The 23,967-nt window shown below is 29.6% G+C and overlaps 1 protein-coding gene across 2 annotated transcripts in view; it reads left to right on the forward strand.

Annotated features, from left to right (window-relative positions):
- Nucleotides 1-23,967, forward strand: part of noi (splicing factor 3a subunit 3 noi) — an 88,298-nt gene that overhangs the window by 61,190 nt on the left and 3,141 nt on the right. For both annotated transcript variants that reach the window (XM_085823510.1, XM_085823511.1), the window contains 10 exons: nucleotides 268-359; nucleotides 682-764; nucleotides 5,159-5,231; nucleotides 5,380-5,445; nucleotides 11,168-11,236; nucleotides 11,347-11,414; nucleotides 11,811-11,991; nucleotides 12,212-12,376; nucleotides 13,134-13,244; nucleotides 17,198-17,288. In XM_085823510.1, the coding sequence (XP_085679636.1) occupies nucleotides 268-359; nucleotides 682-764; nucleotides 5,159-5,231; nucleotides 5,380-5,445; nucleotides 11,168-11,236; nucleotides 11,347-11,414; nucleotides 11,811-11,991; nucleotides 12,212-12,376; nucleotides 13,134-13,244; nucleotides 17,198-17,288 (999 nt within the window). The remainder of the gene's footprint in view (nucleotides 1-267; nucleotides 360-681; nucleotides 765-5,158; nucleotides 5,232-5,379; nucleotides 5,446-11,167; nucleotides 11,237-11,346; nucleotides 11,415-11,810; nucleotides 11,992-12,211; nucleotides 12,377-13,133; nucleotides 13,245-17,197; nucleotides 17,289-23,967) is intronic.

Genomic DNA, 23,967 nt, shown 5'->3' on the forward strand with positions numbered 1-23,967 from the left:
GTTTAAATGTATTTCTCGAGTTTTAGAAACAAGGGAGGAATGATCTTATAGCAATGGTGAAAGAGCTTGTAGGGCAAAAAAAGATTGAGATTCACTGGATTACATTGTTAAAGCTGTAACCTAGAATCGGTATACAAAAGTTACATTGCATTATTTTGAGAGAAAAGAATTTTTCAATTTTATTAACTTTTTGAGGTGTTTTACTTTAATCTGGAATTTTCAAATTTTAATTTAATTTTTTTAGCATATTTTAATTTATGTTTGCAGATATGACAGATTTCACTGATGAAGAAGGTTATGGAAAATTTCTTGATCTACACGAGTGCTATGAAAAGTATCTTAACATCAGAGGTGTTGAGGTAAATTATATCATATTATTTAATCGTACCATCAGAATTTTTTCAGATAAGTAAACTTTAGAAAGTTTAGCCTTAATTAATTGTAATATATTTTTATCTTTATGTAGCATTTCATGTAATATTTTTAAATTGGAATTTACCATGGCTTATAAATCATCATAATTCATGTTAATTAAATGAGAAAAGGATAATAGTTTGATAACAAGCATAAAAATTCACGTTATTTGGTATGAAAAATGAAAACAGTTATTTTACATATGTACTCTTTTTTTTTTAATTTTAAAAAGTAGGTTAATGTTGTATTTTCATTATTTTCTTACAGAGAGTTGACTATTTAACATATCTATCAATGTTTGACCAACTTTTTGACATTCCAAAAGAAAGAAAAACTGCTGACTACAAAAAGTAAGTAAAGTATATTGTCTAGACCAGTGATATTCAAACTTATGACAGTCTGACCTCATAAAAATACAAATAACTCCAGAAAATAATTTTGAGACTTCAATCAGATCATTAACCATTAAGTTACATACCATCAGTTCAGATTTTTTAGAATTTTTATCTGTCTGGCAACTTCGTTATAAATTTTCCCCATTTGAGGTCATGACTCACAGTTTGAATATCGTTGGCCTGGATCCAACTTCAGATCCAAATCTATGCAACCTTCAGATATCTTCTATAATACCTTCAGATACAAATTTGTGTAAAACATTGTAATTTTTATGTATACAGTTGTAAAATGGGCAAAATATATGTAGTCTGTAAGAAATGATAGTCTACGTAAAAATTCACGTCAGTTATTGTGAAATATGCTATCAAAGTGTTCTTATATTCTTCTTTAACCCCTTTCTTATGATGAACTAAATGTATAAAGATGGTGTTCTAAGCTTTTAGTTTTTATTGATACAATATTGCTTATTCTAATCTGAAATGAAAAAAGTTACTGTTTGGAATTGACATCAGTTACTTAATTTACTAAGTATATCAAACTGAAGAAGAAAAATGCCAACACAAAATTTAAAAATTAGATAAAAAGGCAACTTTAAAATTATTCAAAATCTACACTAAACTAAAATTGCCACCCCTTTTAGTCTTAATTTTAAATCAGTATGCATAATTTAATTTTTTCAACAATAATTTATTCTACTAAGCATTTTCCCCCTTTCCCTCTTTTATAATGTATCATTAAAAAAAAAAAAAAAAAAAAAAAAAAAAAAAAAAAAAAAAAAAAAAAAACTTTCACTATGTTTTATATTGTATTTATATGCATTTAAAGGGGCTAATTTGAAATTAATCCCCCTTCCCCCAATAATCCCTAGGAATTATTTTTGGTTTTTAAAATTAGAAATAATGCATATAAGGTTAAAACAAATTATATGTTATTATACATTTGCATATTTCTGTTATTTAAAATGCACTGTACTGTTCTGTTATAAGGACCAGATTTAGAAATGTGTGTATATGTGGATGTATGTGTTCATGTATTCATGTATATATGTTCGTATGTATGTGTGTATATATATATGTCCATATGTATGTATGTTTATATATATATATATGCATGTGTGTGTTATACATACACACATATATGAACATACATCCACACATATGCACATTTCTGAATGCAGTTCTGATAACAGAAGAGTACCAAATACTTATTGATCTTTTGGGTTTTTCCTTGCAGCACTTATTACAGCTATTACATCATTGTTTGATAAGGAATGTATGTGAAGATTATTATCTGGGAAGAGATTTCACCATTCATAATATTTGCAGTTTGCATTAATTTACAGCTATTACATCATTGTTTTATAAGAAATGTATGAAAAGATCTGTGAAAAGATTTCACCATTCACAGTTTTTGCATTTGTATTAATGCTTTGTTTAAATATATCAGGTGTCCTATAAATCTGCAAATATTTAAAATATGTATACAACTTGAAGGAATTGGTAGAGCTGAATGTGGTTTGCAAAATGTTTTTCTTATGAAGAGTTAAAATTTTTGTCGATAGAGCACACTGCACAGGAACAATAACAAGAAATATGCAAATCAGAGTCAGAAATTGCAGGACTTTACGATTTTGGATTTTTCTTTCTACTTGCTTGTGCATGAAGTTTTCATTGGTATAAAGTTTTGAAGAAAGAAAGAGTTGGTGTCATCACCCTAATAATGGTGCACCAAGTTTATTAGAGGTCCATACTTCCAATGTAGCTGCACATATAGACACTCTAAGGGAACAGTCAATAAGTGCAGTGAATACCACACGAGAAGTGGCGCAAAACATTGGTATATTGAAGACGTTGATATTCTGCATCCTTCTTGATGTTTTAAAAGTGTACTCCGACACGTTTCAATCATTACCACCTGTTATCAAATGACAAAGCTAAGCAATATGAATTTGAAAATTGAGGATGATCCATAATGGCTTCTTATTATATTATAGGAAGATGAGACTCATTTTTCATTGCATGGAACAGTCAACACCCATAACTGTAGAATTTAGGCAAAGGAGAACCCATGTGCCTGTATGGAGAAGCCCCTGCATTCACCATGTTTAGTTGTTTGGTACAAATTCACGGTGTCCATTATTGTAGGCCCTTTTTACTTTCTTGTACAAAGTAAAAAGGAAGTATTGTAATCTCGAAAAGTTTCAGGCCGCTATTGAATTTGATCGCTATCGAATGCAATTTAATGATGTCTTTGCGTGACATCTGTACGTAAGGACAGAATAAAAGACTCTTTTTCCCCCCAAAAAAAATTATAAAACTGATTTAAAATGAATTCTAAAGAGAATTTTTCGTGGCGTCTGTGCGCATGTACGTATTTCGCATAACTCAAAAACGAGTAGCCTCAGAACATTGAAATTTTGTATATAGGACTGCTATAGCTTGTATATGTGCACCTCATATTTTGGTTGCAATTGACCACACCAAAAGTATATAAATATATGTATATATATATATCCACTCTGTTACCCGGCTCAGTGATCTCAGTTTTTTTTATTCTTATGTGTTTATAAATTGTTCATTTTTTGCTTTAAAAATAATTGAATTATGTTGTTCTTATCTTTCGGTTCAGGTTTTTGTGCCTTTAGTAAATCTGCATGCAATATTTGTAGAGTTAATAACAATTTAAAAGTTGTTAAAGTGCAGATAAGCATAAACATGGTGGCCATGTTTTTGTACATTTGAAACGTGGCAGAACTTGTTGCCAATCTAAAGAAAGTAAGCTTCGCCACAACAAAGATAACACCTTCTTTTATTATTGTGAATTAAGTCATGCTTAATCCATTCTGAAATTTATTTGGGGAAATAAGTGTTTTTAATATATATATATATTCTATAATTTTTAATTTTAAAGTTTTTGTGTATTTTTGCCTTGTAGCAAAGTGAGAACTAAATTAATTGAATGAGAAATACTGAATCATCTGTGAAAAACTGATTCCTTTTTTGTTTTGTTTGTTTAATTTCTTTTGTACATCATTTTAGATTTATTATAGTATTTGAATAGAACATGTGGCAATGATTAGATAATTTTTCAAATTGATATAAATTTTGTGCATTTTGAGTTACAATATGAATGCAATGTAATGCTGTTAAGTGAACCTAGCATCAGAGTGTCGCTATGATAATCAAATATAGTGAATTTTAAAGAGTGCATTTATTCTATTGTGGTTTATGTGCTATCAACGAAGTAGATTTAATTCAATCCAATTAGTTTAAATGAAGTGCATATAATTTAGTGTTCCATAGAAGGATGTCGTGGTGTACACATCAGATTTTTTCTTTGAAGAATACTGTGCAAAAGCAGGCAGGAACACCTGCTCAATTACTGGAAAACATTACTTACAACTACTACAGGTGAAAGCAATACTGCTCTGTTGAAACATAATGCCCTTGATACAGTGATGTTCATGCTAGATGGGCCACCTTCTCTTATTAACACCATTTGGTTTTCGTGTTATGTCAAGTTCAGAGTATACCTCAATAGCTTATCTTCTTTGGTGTAGTTAAAGGATGCCATTTGCCACAAAATCTCCTGCATCCATTCAGATATGCTACCTGCTGCAGTTAATGGTGTTGTCACTCAGTTCAAACTGTTATTTGTGGTGATGGTGGACACATAAAATAAGAGTGATATGCTTGTAAACATTTGTCTTCATGCAAATAAATATAGTTTTCCATAGAAATGCGAGATTTGCTCCTGTTCAGCACCCTCTATTGAATCCTTCAGCACCTTCAATGAAAATTTTAACTATTTTTTCCCTTTAAAAAAAAAAAAAAAAAGAAAAACCCTCTTTCATGAGAATAAGTTTTTTGAAAACTATATTCAGTTCTATCAATTCCTTCAATTTGTAGTATTTTAAAAATATTTATAGACTTAAAAAAAATAAATTATTTCCAAATTTCATATTTTTGCCTCTCTCATTTTCTCTCTCTCTCTCTCTCTATATATGTATTAAAAAGCTTTAGGTAATTGGTTTTCCAATTTATTATTTCACTGTTTTTTCTGCATTTTAACATATTGATTAAGTAGCACTTTATCTGAGCAGAATATTATTGCATATATAATTGGCTTACCGTGAATTGGTACACTGTAATATTTTTAGTTATCCAAGGTTTCATCTGGTTGGCAGCTAAGGGGCATTACTCCTTGGAATGAATGGAAGATTTAAAACTGAGAGTGATAAATTAAAAAAAATTGCAGTAGATTTCTGGTTTAGGCAATTCTTATAAGTCTTTCTAAAAAATTTTGAGCCTCAGTTTATATTAAATAGTATCTCATTTTTATTTTGTAGGTATCTTGAAGCTGTTCTGGAGTATCTTGAAGATTACTGTTCTCGTGTGAAGCCACTGTTGGATTTAAATGAGGTAGGTTCTTAAAATTTGATAGTTAGTGATTTCTGTTTTAGAATATTTTGGTTTGTTGATAGTCATCAATATAGTTAGTAATTTATGTTATTACTATCACAAATATAAACTTTTATAAGCTTCTGATGGTGTTATTTCTCGTTTGTAGGAAATGGAAACAGTCTTAGTAGAATTTGAGAAATTGTGGGAACAAGGAATGTTTCCTGGTTGGCATGTAAGTGCCTTTAAATTTGGCAAAACTGTACTGAATTTTTATAATTGCATTTTTTCTAATTAATTACGTTAGTGGACAGATTCATTTTTTACTTCCTTGTACAGAGTAAAAAGGAAGTATTGTAATTCCAAAAAATTTCATGTCTCATATTTAAACGAAAATATCCCTTTTGACCGCTATTGAATGCAATATAACGATGTTTTTGCGGGATGTCTGTACATAAGGCCAGAATAAATGACTCTTTTTCCACAAAAAAATTATAAAACTGATTTGAAATGAATTCTGAAGACTTTTTTTTTTTTTTGTGACGTCTGTACGTACGTTTGTATTTATCTCGCATAACTCAAAAACTAGTAGCCTCAAAATATTGAAATTTTGTATGTAGGACTCCTATAACATGTAGATGTGCACCTCCTATTTTGGTTGCAATTGGCTGCACCAAAAGTATATTTATGTGATGATACGGCAGTCATGGCACATGAATGATGAGGCTTGGCATCAAAGTCCAGGTCCAAAGAGGACACAGGATTTTACTTTTTACTATTCCATATCTTTATTTCAATTTCAGAAGCAGATCAGTATGCGTTACTAAATAAGATTACTTTAAATTTATGCGTCATAGAGGAAAGGAAGATGGGAGCAGCAGCGTAGGTTCTAACACCACAGAGAGAGAGAAGCTTCTGTCTGCAAAATGGCGCACATTCGTTATTTATAGTAGCGGTTATGTAATAAGCTCGAATGTTCTAGGGGGGAGATCTTAAATTGCGGAAAGTTAATTAGAGGTTGCCTGTTCGTGTAGAGCAAAGCCATCATATTTTTCATCTCCTCCCCCTTGAAATGAGTACATTAGTGAAGCCAGAAGTATGAGGAAAAAAAAAAAAAAAAATTCAGGACATAGCTTACAGGCTTTAACTATGTCTTATCATAAATCATGATCTTTTCTCATATAATTATAAAGTTTTTGAATTATACAATTTTAAAATGATTTATAAATAAACATGTAACTAACTTTTATATGGAAGAATAATAATAAGTAAATTACAAGCATAAAAGTCCTGAATTTTTCTCAAAATGTACATTAAACAGTCCTTTTCCTCGAATGAAGATACTGGTGAAGTTTTTTGATGCCAGTAAGTCAGCTTATTTTTATCTTGTGGAGTAATAAGTTCACAAATATTATGCACTTTTTCCAATAAATATGATTCAGTAATAATTTTTGAATAGAATATGTTTAAAATTTGTTTTTGTGGTGGACATTTTTTTATAAAGCTTAGAAGATATACAATTTATGAATAATGTATTACGTGCATTCATTTTTCTCATCGTAGGTAATTAACAATACGTTGACATATTTTAAAATAGTTTAAAAATTCACTTCAAAACATTATGATGTAATACCTTAAAAATAATTCAATATAAATTTCTAGTGATATAATGTAATATTTCATAAAACAATAACACCTTGAATAAAAACTTTGCCATGTCCTCTCCAACAGATCAGCATGACTAGCTTGCTGATGGTTGGGGGGTACTAGATACAAAATATCAAAAAAACCTCCATTCCCTAGTAAAAGATAACTGGTTTTTGGCATTGTACATTGTATCAAAGTGTTTTTGTAAAAATACAAAATCTTACAAAATTAAAATTTAAGACAAATAATTTGTATGATCAAGTTAAAGTCTTTGATAGAAATTTAGAAACTAGAAATGAATATTACTCTACAACAAGAAGAAAGAATAAAATAATTGTTACAAAATAGTGTAAAATTATGTGTTTATGTGTGTGTATGTGTGGGTATGTGTCAGCACGTCTGTGCTAAACTGTGGTCAGAGGATCGTGGCTGGTATGAGAAAGTATACAAAAACCCAGGCCAGTTTCAAGACCATAGCTGACTCTCCTATCAAAATTAAAATAAAAAGATAAAAATTTTGAGGGAGGTGTTAGGAACCTAGAGGGATGTTGGGCGTTTGCTGTCACTTCTTACTTCCTCTCTAAAGAGAGGACGGAAGAAGTAATACACATAGTGTGATATGTTGTGTTGAAAACAGTTTGGCATACACTTTCATCTTTATTGAAAATCTGGTATGAGGGCCAGATTTTCAATGATGCAATGCACAAAGTGGATCAGTGCAATGCAAAAGGAGTTAGAGTTTTTCCTCAAGGGGGCCCAAATTTCGAACAGAAAAACTCTGGGGAACAAGGAAAGGCAGGAGAGGAGAGGAGCCAGACTGGGAAAAGGTCAAGATCGGGAAAGTAATTTGTCATAGTTAGGGTTTAGGTCTAGATCAGGTATTGAAAGGTCATAATCAGGAAAAATTTTAATAGGTAATTTTGAAAAATTAAAATTAAATTAATTTTGAACAGAGCTGGGCATTCTACTATTTCTAACTGTTAATTTAAATTCACTTGCTGCATTAAAAGACCTTAGTCTAGTTGAATGTACAATTTCTGATTTCTTTTTAGTTAGAAGATTAGATTTATCAATTTCATAAGTAACTTCAGAATATTGTTTTAGAATTTTGTAAGGTCCTGAAAATGGAGGAGAAAATTTACGTGCATTAGGATATTGAAATTCTTCATACATTACTAAATCACCTATTTTAAAATTACTAGGTTTAAAATGAGTATCATATCTTTCTTTATTTACAGTAGGATAATCATCAGATCTTTTTTTCTATCTTCTTCTATCGGTGGATATAATTCTTGATTTTGAATTAAGGAATCATAAGGTAATTTTCCATGCATTAAGTATGATGATGGGAATTTTGTTACAGATTGAGGGGTGTTATTATATTCTTCAGTTACTTGAGGTTATAATTTTGCCCATGCAATATTACCTCAATAAGAATTTAGCTTACATTTTAATCTAGTTATAATTGTTTGATTAACACGTTCAATTTTACCATTAGTTTGGGGTCTATTTGCTGTAGTCAATAATTGTTTTACATTATGATTCCTTAAAAAGTGTTTAAATTTTGAAGATGTAAAAGCAGCATTCCTATCACTTAAAATTTTTTTCGGTACCTGAATTTGAATTGAAAAGTTTGTCGTAAGCAATTTATATAAGAATCAGTAGTTACACTTTTAGAAGCAAAAGACCAGATGGACTTGGTTGAATGATCAATAATTATGTGAATATACATTTTAGTAGAATTATTATAATTTAAACCACTGACACTATCAATAGACAATATTTCAAAAGGTTCACTGCCCAATGGTAAATTTTGCATTAAACCAAATTTCTTTTGTTTACTTTTCTTATTAAGCTGACATACTTTACAATGTTTGCAATCATTTTCTAACATCTTGAATAATTCATGGCTAATAATATTGAAGAGGTAATAAATTTAGCATTGAGAACACACCAATATGACCAAATTGTAGATGTGCTTTTTCAAGTAATTTAGTACAAAGAGACATGGTAATTACAATTTTATACAGTCCTTGTTTTTTTTAATAGTTAGCACATCATTCATTTTCTTATATTTAGGATTACAAACATTGTCTAAATTTTGATATTCTTTTATTTCTTCTAATGATAATAAATTAACTTGCAGTCTTAAATGCTGACAAATAGGATTTCTAGATAGCATGTCAGCTTCAACATTAGTGGATCCTTTTTTATACTTTATATCAAAATCATACATAGATATTTTTAAGACCATCTAAATAGACGACCTGTAGGGTGTATTATATTTTTTTAGCCAAACTGAAGCAGCATGGTCAGTATGTACAGTAAAATGATTACTATGCAAATAATAATAAAATTTATCAATTGCGTCAATAATAGATAACCATTCCAGCTGAGTAATTGCATAATTTTGTTCGTTAAGATCTTAATTTTCTAGAATGAAAAGCAATTGGATGTAAACTACCATCAGGATGTTCTTGTTTTAAAACTACTAGCAGCTTCTTTAGAGGCATCAACAAAATACATGACAAGGATATTTAGGATTAAACAAAGTTAAAATAGGTCTAGAAACTAATTCATCTTTTTATTTTTGAAAAGCTATTTGACATTCATTAGTCCATTTATAGGGGGTATCGTTTTTGAGTAAATTAGTTAAGGAGCTGTAATTTTAGTATAATTTTGAATAAATTTATGGTATACATTAATACTTCCTAAAAATATCTGCAACTCTTTGACATTTTTAGGGGGTTGCAATTTCTTGATAACCTCTATATTTGCATTACTATGCTATTTTTTATCTGCTTGAATTTCATATCCTAGAAAATTTATTTTTTCTTTAGCAAAATTACATTTAGATTGTTTTAATTTTATATTTTCTTTCTCACATATATCAAATATTATTTTAAGATGGTTTAAATGTTCCTCAAAATTTGGAGAAAATACTATAATATCATCAAAATGATTTAAAGCAAATTGAATCTGATATTTATTTAAAATTTGTCTAAGAGCTCTTTGAAAAACAGCTGAGGAATTCTTCCAACAAAAAGGAAGTCTAGTAAACTCATAAAATCCAAAATTTGTTGTAAATGCTAATTTTTCAGTATCTTTTTCATTTAATTTTATATACTAATAGCCTGATGCTAAATCCAATGTAGAGAAAATTTTTGCGTTTGTTAATTGATCTAATACAACATCAGTTTTACGAATGGGCTCAGAATCAGTTTTTGTAATTTGATTAAGCTTTCTGTAATCAATACATAATCTAGTTTTTGCCTGTTCATCACGCTTATAAGCTAAAGTACAGGAGCAGCATAAGGACTATAAGAGTGTTTTATGATTCCAGCATTTAACATTTTTGTAAGTGTAACTGAGAAAAGAAGCCATTTTGCTAACTGAATTTTACAAATAAAAAATTGGTTAATTTATATTTAATTTTGACAGAAATAAAATTCAACATTCTGCAAAGTCACTAAATGTATACTATTGGTCACAAAACTGATATTACAGTGATGTTCTTTTCAAAACTATGATAACAGCTTGTCACTTGAAATGTGTTAAATTAAGTGGTTAATTTATCACATAGTAATGCACCAGTAGTAGAAGCCATATAATTTCAGTTTCAGTTTTCAGTAGATGAATAGATTTTATGGATTTCTACATGTGTGATGTAAATGCAAGCCATTTCTCCTTGGAAATATTCAGTGAAGGCATTCATTTTTTAAGCAGATAGTCCTTTCATTCTTTGGGCCCACCAGCAGTCGAGTGGTAACATCTCTAAACGCTGGTAGTTCGGTCTGAGGTTCATATCCCAAGAATGGCTGGCTGCATCGTTTTTCTGGTTTTCTCCATGTGTAACATGTATATTTTATGATATGAAATGGATGTTATATCTTCAAAATAAAACTAATGACTTCTGTGAAATCTCCAATTCTCATTCCTGTAGTTCTTTGCCTGCCTTAATGATAAACACTTTTTTCGAAAAGTAGATAAAAGTGTACAGTGTTGGATATAGGGATTTTGCTAATTTTCAAATAAAATTACTTTTTGTTATTTGGAAATTTTATGAATTTAATAAAGTTGGTTAAGTTTTCTGCCGTGTGTATTCATGAATCATGAATTTAGTTTAGAATTATAATGTTTTATTAATCATGAATGATTTCAATAAAGTTAAACAATACTTTATTTATTTTATAACATTTGCATGTTAGAATTATATATAGGTAAATAATTTTTTAAAAAAGAAGAAGACGAAAAATATATTATTTTCCTTATTTGAATATTAATTAGATTCTTTTAATTTTACTCTGTAGAAAGAAACTGAAAGTGCATTGACACATGCTGGTGCTCATTTGGATTTATCTGCTTTTTCTTCTTGGGAGGTATTATTACTTTGATAAAAATTAGGATTTCATTTTTGAATTTTATGAAATATAATTTTAAGATTCGTGTTATTAGAAATCAGAAATGATTGTATAATTTTATGTTATAGGAACTGGCATCATTGGGCTTGGATAGGTTAAAGTCTGCTCTTATGGCTCTTGGTTTAAAGTGTGGTGGGTAAGTTTCTTATTTTATTACAGAATGTATTTTCTGATAAAATTTTTCAGGACTGCTATGAATTATAAAATCACACACATAGTAGAATCATTAGTTTTTTGGAAGGGAGCTGGAGACGTGAAAATTGTGCAGTGTCCTCATTAGGACTTGAAACCTAGACCTCTCGAATATGTATCAAGTATGCTTCCAGTTACACCATAAAGACGTGGGAAAGGAGGGAGAAAATACCTTATATGCTCCCTAATACTAATACTTCTTATATACTAAGGATTGCTCATTTTGCTTATTTTTGCTGATACTTTGAATTAAAATAAAGGTAACTGTGGGAAATAATAAATATAAATAATATAGTAATAATTATGAAATTCATAATATATATTACATTTTATATAACAGAACACTGGAGGAAAGAGCACAGCGCCTTTTTGAGACTAAAGGAAAGAAGCTCAGTGAATTGGATCCTACCGTATTTGCAAAATCTAAACCTGGCAAAGCTGGTCGGCATAAAGACATCGAAAAGCAGAAAGAAATAGCTATTTTAGAAGCACAGTTATACAGACTAGTTGAGATACTTTCTGTAAGTAAAAGTCGTAAGTGCTTGTTTTGTATAATATTTAGTAAGCATTATCATTTATTGGATGAATTCAATGTGAAACTTTATTTGCTGATAAACATAGGTTTTCATTTTGCTTTTTCTCATAATCTAAAAATTTGGTATTTGATTTTTTTCAAAGCCTTTGTGTATTTTTATTATATACATAATGTTATTCATCATTTTATTATTATTTATTTTCTAGGAGCAAAGACAAGCCACAAAGGAGAATGTTCAGAGGAAGCAAGCAAGAACAGTAGGAGAAAGAGAAGAATCTGACAATGAAGCATCTGAATCAGAATCTGATGATGAAGATGATAATGATGTTATTTACAATCCTAAGAATTTACCTTTGGGTTGGGACGGAAAGGTAGCACATTCCTTATCTTATGCTTAGTTTGCAACATGGCTGTCTCTCACCATATTTCTGGATGTTGATCAAAGAAACTGTATTTAAAAAAAATCATGCAAAGTTAGCAGGTCAATGCTATAGTTTGTATTGAAGAGTCATTTATCATCTGGTGGAACAACTAATTTTTAATGCTCAGTTTTATATCATTCACCTTTTATTAATATTTAAAATAAAAGATTAAAAAGTGAAAAAGTTGAGAGTAATTACAGACAACAGTTTTCTTTGGAAAATAATTCCAAACTGAAAACATTGTTCCCCCCCCCAAAAAAAAATGACAAATCAGGTGGTAGTGCTTGTGTAAGTGATTGATGCACCACCAGTATTTCAAGGTTTATACTTTTACCTTAAAGCCATCAAATTTACTGATAACAGTATGAATTTCAGAAATGCTTTTCTAATAAATTTGTATTTTTAACTAAGTACATGCATTTTCATATTTACTTAATAAAAATGCTCTTAATAGATATTTGTATATAAGTAATGCCAAAAAATGTATAATCTATTAATAATTAGTTTTTAAATACTTTTAAAAAGGCTTCAAAATGTTTAAACATTTTTTTAAACCATGTTTATATGTTTGCTATTTTACCTGAAACAATAAAGTTAAGCAATTGCATAATATTTGAAAATGAGAGTTGTAACAATATTTTTATGCAAATTATTGCTGTGCAAAGAGCTTCTGATATATTTTAATATATTGTATTGATTTTTATAGCCTATTCCATACTGGTTGTACAAGCTTCATGGTTTGAATATCACATACAGCTGTGAAATTTGTGGAAATTTCACTTATAAAGGCCCAAAAGCTTTTCAGCGCCACTTTGCTGTAAGTAATATTACTCAGTTGTAATTGAGGTATTACTTGCTACCACAGCCAAAATTAAAAATTTAAATGCTTTCCTTAGATTTATATTTTATTAGTCTTTCTCTGCAGTTGTGTGTCTTTGATAACTTCAGAGTAACTTGCTATCAGTTAATTTAAGGGTACTTTTCCATTTTGCCAACGTAAGCGATAGAGTCGCCGAAAATGGTACAGCCGATGCCAAACAGAATATCCTTGCTGGTAACCTTTTACGCCTCCTTTTCAAAACAAGTCGCAGCCATTTCTTACCAGATTGTTTCTTTCAATACTGGCATAAAGTTGCATAGAAATTTTACCATATAGTTCAATTTTATGCCCTACGGCCATTTGCGGTAGTTAAGTCAATTAGGATGCAATCACACTGCTCATCCGAAGGCGAAAATACAGAAAAGGCAAAGTAAATTGTTAAATTCATCAATTCTAATGCCAATGCACTAGCGAAGTAAAGCACTGCGGTTTTACATAATTTTTTAGTAAGCTATTCGTACAAATAAAAATGATTCTTGCATTTAAACCTCTATTCCATATTAAGATTTAACTTGAAATTAATGTAGAATGAACTAATAACTAAATAACTTGAAATCAATGAGAGAATTAGATTTTTGTAACTTAGTTTACATGAGATGAGATCACTTGAAGTCACGTGATATGAACCGGCGATTCAGGATGCTGTAGCGTGAAAGCATAGTAAATTCTTAAATTAATTTTGTTTTACAAATTTATTGTTTTTATTTATTGCCTTTTTTATAAAATTTTAAATGATATTAAAATGTTTATGCCTTCAAAATAAAAAAATCCTTAACTAACATTTGTTAACATGTTTTATTGTGTATACCGTGTGTTGTCGCCAATAAAGTCTGCTTGGCAAGATTTGCTCCGGCGAAACGGAAAAGTACCAGTTTAACTCAAATGCATTGATTTCATAGAGGTATGCTACCAGCCTGAAATTATACCACAAATATTTTCATATGATTAGTAGTATAAAATCATTACCATTATTGGTATGATTCATAGCGCAGGTTGTACATCTTTAATCCAGTTTTCTGTGATTTAGTAATTTCCATGATTCAGCTCATTTTAAATTTGCTATCATTAGTTTGAATCTACTACCAAGAGAACACTTACTTAAAATCAATTCATATTGCAGCTGTCTGTTATGTGAGAAATTAACAAGAATGTAAACTCCTGTAATTTCTTATATGCGACTATGTTACAACCCTCATATATTAGCTAAGAGACCATGAAGTATAGAATATGATATCCTAGTGCTAAAGATATTAAGCATATATCTGTCTAGATTTATTCAAGTTGAAAAGATGGTGGGATACCACAGTATATATGTTGAGTGACTTGATGAGCCTTGCCGTAGGGAATATACTTGGAGGCTTTTTTTTCATAATCAATTTCTGTATTATTTTCTATTGCTCAGTAATCATTATGTTACCAAAGTTGCCATATCTAAGAGATATAGTCTGCATTAAATTCTTATCTGATCACTATGTGTATTGTACGTAAACTTCTTAAATTTGGCAAAATGTACTATTGTGACAATATGAGCAAACTTTTGACTACAAACACAAAAGATCTGAGTAGATGAATTTAAAATTATTTGTAAGATGTGTATTGAAGCTCTGTAAGATAATTGCTGTTCTATGCATTATTTATTTTGTGGTGTAATTTCAATAAGGCTGTGTTGAGTTTTGTAAAATTTATGAAGTAGCATTAAATATTTGCACTTATAATACTTGGACATATTTTAAAGAAGATTAGTAATATTTAATTGACTTTTTACTAAATGTGAAAAATTTTCTTCTTGCCGACTGGTCAAATTTCTTGTTTTTGCATAGATACTCTGATTTTAATTGTAAAAAAAAAAAAAAAAAAAAAAAAAAAAAAAAAAAAAAAGAAAAGAAAAAAAAAAGAAAAAAAAAAACCTGTATTTGGTGTTATGGGGTTTTCTATATTTTACAATTTTTAATGTAAAATACAGAAACTACTATGTGTATTTTGCCCTGCCACAAAGTGAGAACTAAGTTGATTGAATTAAGAAATATATCTGTAATGAAATTCGAGGAAGTAAGTTTAAATAAAGTGCAGGTAAAATATATATATAATAGACTGTACAAAGAAGTCATGTGTTGTCCACATCAGATATTTTACAGCTGATGTTAATAACACTGATTTTGATTTAGATTTTGATGATTGCGATAATGAGAATGAAAGCTATGATCATGATTTATATATCAATTGTTATAAGGGTGTTCATATTTATAATGCTTTGTTGAATTGTTGATGATGATAAAAAAGTAAGAACTAATGTTAGTGAAATGCACTCATTATAGATGAAATTGCGTAAATTTATTATTATTATTAAATTATTGTTTCATCTCATTTTTATTAATCTGTATGATGATCTGTTCAGGCACAAAAGTGTTGATTTCTGAAAAATCAGTAAATACAGTGAAACAAAGTAAACTAATATTTAGATTCTCAGAAGGTATAAGATGTTTAATCTAAGTAACTTTATATGGTGAACAGGGACATTTATAGTCAGGATGTCTGAGTATGAGCTACTTAAATTTGGCAAAATCAAGCACATGTTCTCTTTCTCTAGCCACTGCATGTGTCTGTAAATGCCTTCACTTAGTCCTGAGTAAGCAAAGAATGTTAAGTGTGAACGGCAATATTCAAATTCCATGATTCAGTAAATGGTTTATTGAAATCGTTTTGGCAACCCCCATTGACTTCCTTCTTTGGATTTAAAAAAAATAGCAGTTAGCGAAATAAGTTTAGTTTTGAAAATGTTCTGAAGTTTAAATTTATGTGTTTAAGCAAAATAAGTGTTTAATGAGAACCATAGTAAAAATATTTTACATTATAAAATTGGAGTGAATAAACTATATTTTAAAAAAATATCTTTCGATTCAAACTTTGTTATATGAATGGATATTTTTCCCATGACAGATGAAGTCTGTAACAGCATGAGTAAACATGTTCAAAAGATTAGAACACATAGGTTTTGAATTAATTTTAAGATATGCATTGCAGTTCTTTGAGACAATTAGTGTTTTGTGTAATGTTATCTATTTTGCAATGCAGTTTAAATAAATATTGGTTGTATTGACCATTATTAATGATTCTTATATTGGAAAGCTGGACTGATGTTTATGTGTATAAAAATGAGTCATTTTCCAACTCAAACATAATTTTTTTTTGTCATTCCTGCTCTGCTGTAATTAAATAGCTTAATTCATAGGCATATACATAAATAGATACAAATTAGGCAGTAGCAAGAAGAATGCAAAAAAACCCCATTAAAAGCATTCCCTTATTTATTTATTTATTTTTTTTTTATTTTTTCTTCCCTCCTTTTACTCAAGCATAAAAATTAGTTGGAAAATAATTTTACTAGTGAATATTTCATTTCCCCCCCCAAAAAAAGGGATATGTGTTCTTATGAAATTCTCCTTATCAATTCTTATCTGCTATGTTTTTCCCATATTCTGATATTATCTTATATATATATATATTAATTAAAAATTTTTATTTAAAAATTACTTGTATGTTGCATAATTCTTAATGTGTGAGCATCTTCTAGTTAGTTAACTAAGTATAAACAATTCAGTAAGTTAGTGTAGAATTCTAATTCAGAGAATTAGAGTGAAAATTAAAAGAACAAAATAAAAACAAAATTTGGAAGTAATTACTCACAATCCACAAAATCCAATTATTTACAGTGCCCTTGGCCTTAAATTGTGCAGATTATCAGAATTCTACTTCTTTATTTATATATTATTCATATTATGAACTGAAGTAATTTTGATATTTATGTTTTCAAAATGTCTTAATTTTCTAAATAGCCATATTACAAATTAGATTTTGTTTCATTAATTTATATTTGTATTTTTTCTTTATAGGAATGGCGTCATGCTCATGGCATGCGTTGTTTAGGTATACCAAACACAGCACATTTTGCAAATGTTACACAGATTGAAGATGCTCTTGGATGTAAGTTTTACTCTTGTAGTATACTGTTTACTTACCTTTTTTAGTATTATTTATGTATTTTTTATAGATTGTATATAGTTTATATTTGATTTACATGCATAATTCCTGTCGGGAAGTTTTCAAATAGGCAAAGGTTTCTAAATTACTTTGGTTTTCTACTCTTTTTGCATTGGCAATTTACATTTAATTATTATTTTGATTCGTAGTCAATTCACTTTCTAAATTTCTCAAAATTCCTTTTTTTAAAATGTTTTAGTAATTCAATACATTTGATAAACTTTTGGTTTTGAATATTACTAAACCCATGCCTATATGGATGATGAAACATGAATTGAGTAATTGAAAAGTTAGGTTTGGAGGCAACTTCCCCTTGGTAAGATCTGTCTCCTGCCTGCTCAACAATTATTCACTAATGCAAATTAATTTAGTCTTAAATTTTTTTTTTTTTAAAAACAATTTTTAGGATTAATTTTTTGGAATTTTATATTTTTATTCTTGGTTTTAGATACTTGCACTTAATTTACTGTCAGAATTTAAATGATATTGTAAATTAGTTTGCAGCAATAATTAATTATTTATTTGTATGCAATTAAAATTTCATAATTTAAAATTTTAATTTTAATTATCTTTAAATTTGCTTTATACGAATATAATTAATTGAGATTTTTTTTAATCTAAGCTGTTTTATTAAACTGCATTAGGGTAGTTTTGAAGAAAAATTTATGAGTACTGCACTAAAATTTAGAATTTTGCTTTTTCTTTGATTACTGCTTTTAAAGTAACATTACATTTCTAAATATTTATGATACACAGAATGTTTCTTAAATTTTCAGTAATGCATAATTTTAGCTTGACAAATTTAAAAGCTATTCATTGTATGTGAAAAACAAATCAATGCATTTTAGAAAAAAGTAATTCATTATATCAAAATTTGCCATAAGCTAACATTTGTGTAATCGTTATTCCCTCTTGGTAAATGGACATCAGACAGTTACAAAAGTATCTCATTGTGTTGCTAAATAATGTATTACATTGTGCATTTATAATATAAATTATAGAAACAATCTGTTCAGAATATAAAAAACTAGAAACCCCAGTGGTCATATGAAATGACCGCTGTTCTAGATATTATAAATTATAATTAAAATGATTTGCGTTCAGTTGTAAACCATTTCAAAAACAGATCATTAAACAAATGTTCATGTTTCCCCTGACACGCTCAATTTGCGTTCAGTTGTAAACCATTTCAAAAACAGATTATTGCTAATGCAAACAAATGTTCACATTCCCCCTGACACGCTCATTATGCGTTCAGCTGAAAATTCAGTTTAAAATACAATGTCGGAATAAAATCGGGCAAATTTTTAAACTCTTTACACGAAAGGATATTTAGCATAAGAGTTTGGGTAAACCTACCTGGTGAGATGTACTATGCACAACTTGTTAGTTGCTTTCGCTTCCTTTAATTTCTCAACATTTGCAAGTTTCTAAGTAATTCATATCTAAATATAGTTAAATGCATAATAAGCAACAATTGTATTAATTAAAAATATTTAAATGTTCTTAAATACAATGATCATTTAATTAAAACAATGATAACTGCACGTATGGTATCAGTGTATATGGACTATTTGAATGACATGGCAACTTCACTCCATTGGCTAGTAAAGTTACACAAGCAACCAATAAATTATCGGCGACAAACAGACACTTAAGCCACATATAATAAAGATATCTTTTATCAATATCATCCAATAAATATTTTAGTGTAAGAATGTACAAAAAATAATAATGCTTTTAAAACTTTTACTTACACAAAAGAGGTATTTCAGATGAAATAAGTCAAAGTATCATCTTATCTTGCTTTCTGCTACTTCAGTTGTTATTTTCCAAAATGATACAATCTTTAAAAATGTTTAACAGTTTTGTTGTTGAATTATAAATGTAGCATAGTGGAGCTAAATATTCATAGTTGTCACTAGTTAGAAAATTGCAAAATGCTTGATGGAAGTAGAGAAATTTAAAGGCTTTTATATTTTCTTCTTGGATGTTCCACATGCTTGAGATAACTTATGCTTTAAATATACAAAATGACATTCTGATCCCATTTTTTGGCCATCTTTAAGTTATTAATTATAGATAAATATTAATTGCTGCATTGTATATTTCACACTGTCTGTAAGATAAATATCATTTGCATAATTGCTATTGAGGCAACCAAAATGAATATAGTGTGTGTGTATATATATTATATCTATTTCATATATATATATATATATATATAGACATCTTCTGGTATGGTCCTTCCCCAAAACAGGATACTTAGATCTGCTGAAATTCGGCAACTGGTTTCTCGCGGACCATGATGACAATCAATTCCGTAGCGTGTCCGTTGCTCTGACGGTGAAATCATAAGATGTTTATCGGTGTTTCCTTCTGAGTTATTAAGCCTACTATGGCTGTGTTGGTGGTTTCGGCGAACTGGCCACTGGACTTCACGATGAGCTCTCTTTAACCCCTTAACGCATTTGCCCGTGTCTCACACGGGCGAAAGTTTCCGGCAAATTTGCACATGCCCGTGTCTCACACGGGCGCCCTTGTATCTCGCGTTATTTTATTTCTAATGCTTGTCTGAGATCCGTTCCAGTAAAAATAAATAGGCTAGATTATAATTAAACTTATTTGACATAGATGGCACCACTATTCAGCATTTTTCTTGTGTAAACCACGTGGCGCATTTTGATGATTAGCTATAAGTTTGCTAGGAATTCTTTGCTATAAAGTAGTCGTTTGGTGTGGAAAAGGCAATATATCCATTTTTATTACGTAAATATAATAAAAGTAAGCAGTTAACTGCAAATTATATTACTAAGTGTTTTTGTAATTTAAAAAAAGTTATCTGATAATGAGCGACTCTGACGATGACAATTTTGAATATGCCAATTTTTCAGACAGTTTCAGCGATGAGAGTGATGATTTCTTGAGTGATGGAAGTGAATCGGAAGATAATGACAACAAGATTTTGGATATAGCAAGGAATTGGTATCAAATTAGTATAAATCAACCAAACGTTGCACCACCGAGATTTCGATTTGAAACTAACCCTGGCTGTTATGCATATATATGATTATGCATGAATATGATTATGCAAGAAAAAAATAGGCGATTTTTTTGACCGAAAATTAGAAATTAATGTGTGCCTTAAGGGCTTAAAATAGTGACAGAAATTTGAGCCGGTAGTTAGCTCTATCACAAGCATCTGATGAAGCGGCTTGCGGAAAAAAATCTCCTTCAATGTTTAACTCCAAAAGCTGGAGTTTAATTAGATTGGAAACCGATGAGAGCGAAAAAAATTCGTTGCAACATTTTCTCGTCTTTTACAGTCAGCTGGCCCAGAAGTTTGTGTCACAATTTCTCTTCTCTAACGAGTGTGCTAGCGTTTTAAATCGAAAAACTTCCACGTTCCTAAAAATTCCTCAAAGGAGATGAAAAAAATCTGCAACCACACCAAGATCAAAATTTTTTCTAATAACAATTCAACCTTTTAAATTTACATGCCGAAAAATATGCCAAGGCAAATAACCCTTTTCATGGGAGAATTCCCCTTCCGAAAATGGGTGGGAGGAAACATTCATCACCTGTCTAAAACCAACTCTGGAAGCTTAAAAACTGTGTTTCAAAGTGAGCAATTTGAAGTCGGGAAATCTGCGCCATTTCTGCTAAAAATATATGTATAATTATGAATAACTTCTCAAGCAATTAAACTAGGCGAAAACCTATAATTCCACCAGAAAGACACAAATTTTCTATACAAAAGTATATAAATTTCAATTAATTAAATTGAGAATTTCTATTTTTAAATTGAGATAATACTTGAAAATAAAGTCTCTTTAACACAGAATCAAACTCGAGACCTATTTTTAGTTTTCCAAAATTAACCACAGTTAAAAAAATAGACAAAATATAATTAAATTTACTTAAAAAAAAAAAAAAAAATCTAACAAACACACAAGCTGATTACAAAACCTTAATTAATAATACTAATAAGGTGTGTAGCTGAAATTTAGGATACACTTTTGAGTAAATCATTTCTTAAAAAAATTGCATCTTTTCAACATCTTACCACCAGAGTCAGAAAATATTGATTCATAAAACTTTACCATTCAGAAGGGTAAACTTTAAACAAACTTAATAAATTAACACACCAATTTGTGTAACAAACGAAACTTTAAATTTTAAAAGTCAAAACTATCAGTACAAAAATAAAACCAAAGTAAATTTAAGTTCTAAACAAAATTAAAGTTAAACAACTTCACATTTAAAGATTAAAAAAAAAAAAAAAAAAAAAAAAAAAAAAATTAAAGCTTCCAAACTTAACCAAGCTACAGCTTACAAAACTTACAGCCATTACTTTAACCAAAAGCAAAAATAAATAAACTTCAATTACTGACAAACTGAATTAAGAAGCAAATAATGTATAACTTGAAAATAAGAAACAATTAGTACATAACAATGTACTTCATTCAGATCATTGGAACATAAAAGACAACAACTGTAATTGATGCGATTGTTGCTGAACATCCATTGAAGTTTTGCATATACTTGCTGAGGAAAAAAAAAAGGGGGGCATATACAAATGGAGCATTAATAAAAGAAGCAATGTTGGAATCTACAGACATACTTTTTGAGTATTTAAAATTTTTTTTTAAATGTTTCGCCCATTAATGTTATGCAGTAGTCAGGTAAAATTGTTACAAGGAGAATTAACAATGATAGGCCACTTAGAAATTCAATTGATAAAAGATACTAACAAATGTGTATTTTTTCCCATACATTTCAATGAATCAAGATATAACAAATACAGCACAACAGGCAGTAAGTGTCAAGATGGCCTTTGATGATTGTACTATAAATGAAAAGTTTCTAAAAATGCTAGCACTTAAAGAGGGCACATGAGAAAGGGATTTATTTAGTGCAATAAAAACGGTTTTGATTGATGTTAAATATCGATTGAGAACTTATCTATCTTCAATATCAACTGGTGGTGCGCAAGCCATGACAGGGAAGAATATTGGATTCATTGGGGCTGTATGCCAACAAGATACTTTTTTCCAAAATTTATTGCATATCACTGCATTATACACCAGCAATCATTGTGTGCAAAAATCTTTGAATTCCAAGATGTAATCGCTGTTGTGTTGTTGTTACTTATGCCCAGTTGTCTGACAGTAACATCTGTCAACTCAATGAAATTCCTCATTGCAAGAAATATAAGATGTGCCTGTCATTTGCAACAGCCTTGAGCACCTTACAGGTGACAGTTTAGCTCAGCCCCCCCCTAATTTTGATGGAGAGCACCAAGGGAGGGATGGGTTCAAGGGTCACCCACCCCTCTCCCCTTCCAAACCACACGGAAGGACTTTCAGCTTGTCAGAGTGCCACCATGCCGCACCGACACTATACATTTACAAACATCTGTGCCTTCTTCGGGATTCGAATCTGGGCCCTTTGGCACTGCAGTTAGCAACGCTAACCACTGTACCAGTTGGGCAGCTAATCGCTGTTCTTACAAAAGTAATCAATTCAATAATGAAGACAAATGGATTGCAACATAAAACTATTTAAACTGTTTTCGGAAAATGATGAAGATACACAATGTACCAATCTTCTTTTGCACTCTGAGGGGTTTGTTGGCCGAACAAATGAAATATGCTTGAGTGATTACCAATTTATTGCCACAAATAAAAGTTTTAGCATTCCAAAGAAAAACCTGTTTGAAATGTAATGAGCTAAATTTTAAATTACAGGGCAGGAATAGTCACGCTGCTGATATGATCAGCTGTCAATAGTTTCAAGTCAATGTTAAAATTGTATAGGTCTCATCTCATAAGAAAATCGTTAACAGTTTTTCCCCCAGTACCAAAAAGAAATGGCAGAAAGTCTGAAACAGCATAATATTAATACAGACTCACATCTTCAAATGGTATCTGCATTGCAAACTAAATTTGATTCTAGATTTGTTGACTTTCTTTAAAATTCTTTGTAAATCCCTTTAAGAATGAAGAAACATGGCTACAGTTTTTAACTATTTTCGTTTTAACAATATGGGAACTTAGAAATAGTAAGCTTGAAAAATGATGTTATTTTAAAATCTTATGAAACTAATAAGATATTTTAGAGCTTGGTAAACAGAAATCAGTATCCTATTTTAAAGTCATGTGTGCTAAAGATTAATTCTTATTGCTCAAGTACTTGTAACAACTACGAGACGTTGTTTTCAGACATGACTTATTTGAAATCAAAGTACCATTCAAAATTTACTGATTCACACTTAGGTAATTGTTTAAGAGCATACAACTCAAATTTCATTGTCGATTATAATAAGTTAACAGACAAATTGCAAATTTTTGACATATCAAAAATTTTTTATTTAAAGAGTATAAATTATAAATATTTGTTATTTAATTAATTAAAGCTATATCTTTTAAACAAAATGAATTTGCAATATCATGTTTAAAGTTTGATTATAAAACTTGAATGGGTAGTGCCCTGTATGAATTTGAAATTTTATTTTATGCTTTCGGTGAAGAAAAGGTTGCCGACTCCTGCATTAAACCATGTACATTATAACAATACACAAATCCATCATCACTTAGACAGCACTGCACAAAAATACTTT

The sequence above is a fragment of the Stegodyphus dumicola genome, chromosome 9 (assembly GCF_044657685.1).
Source record: "Stegodyphus dumicola isolate Sdum_Otavi_A_Nest chromosome 9, ASM4465768v1".
Classification (NCBI taxonomy): Eukaryota; Metazoa; Arthropoda; class Arachnida; order Araneae; family Eresidae; genus Stegodyphus; species Stegodyphus dumicola.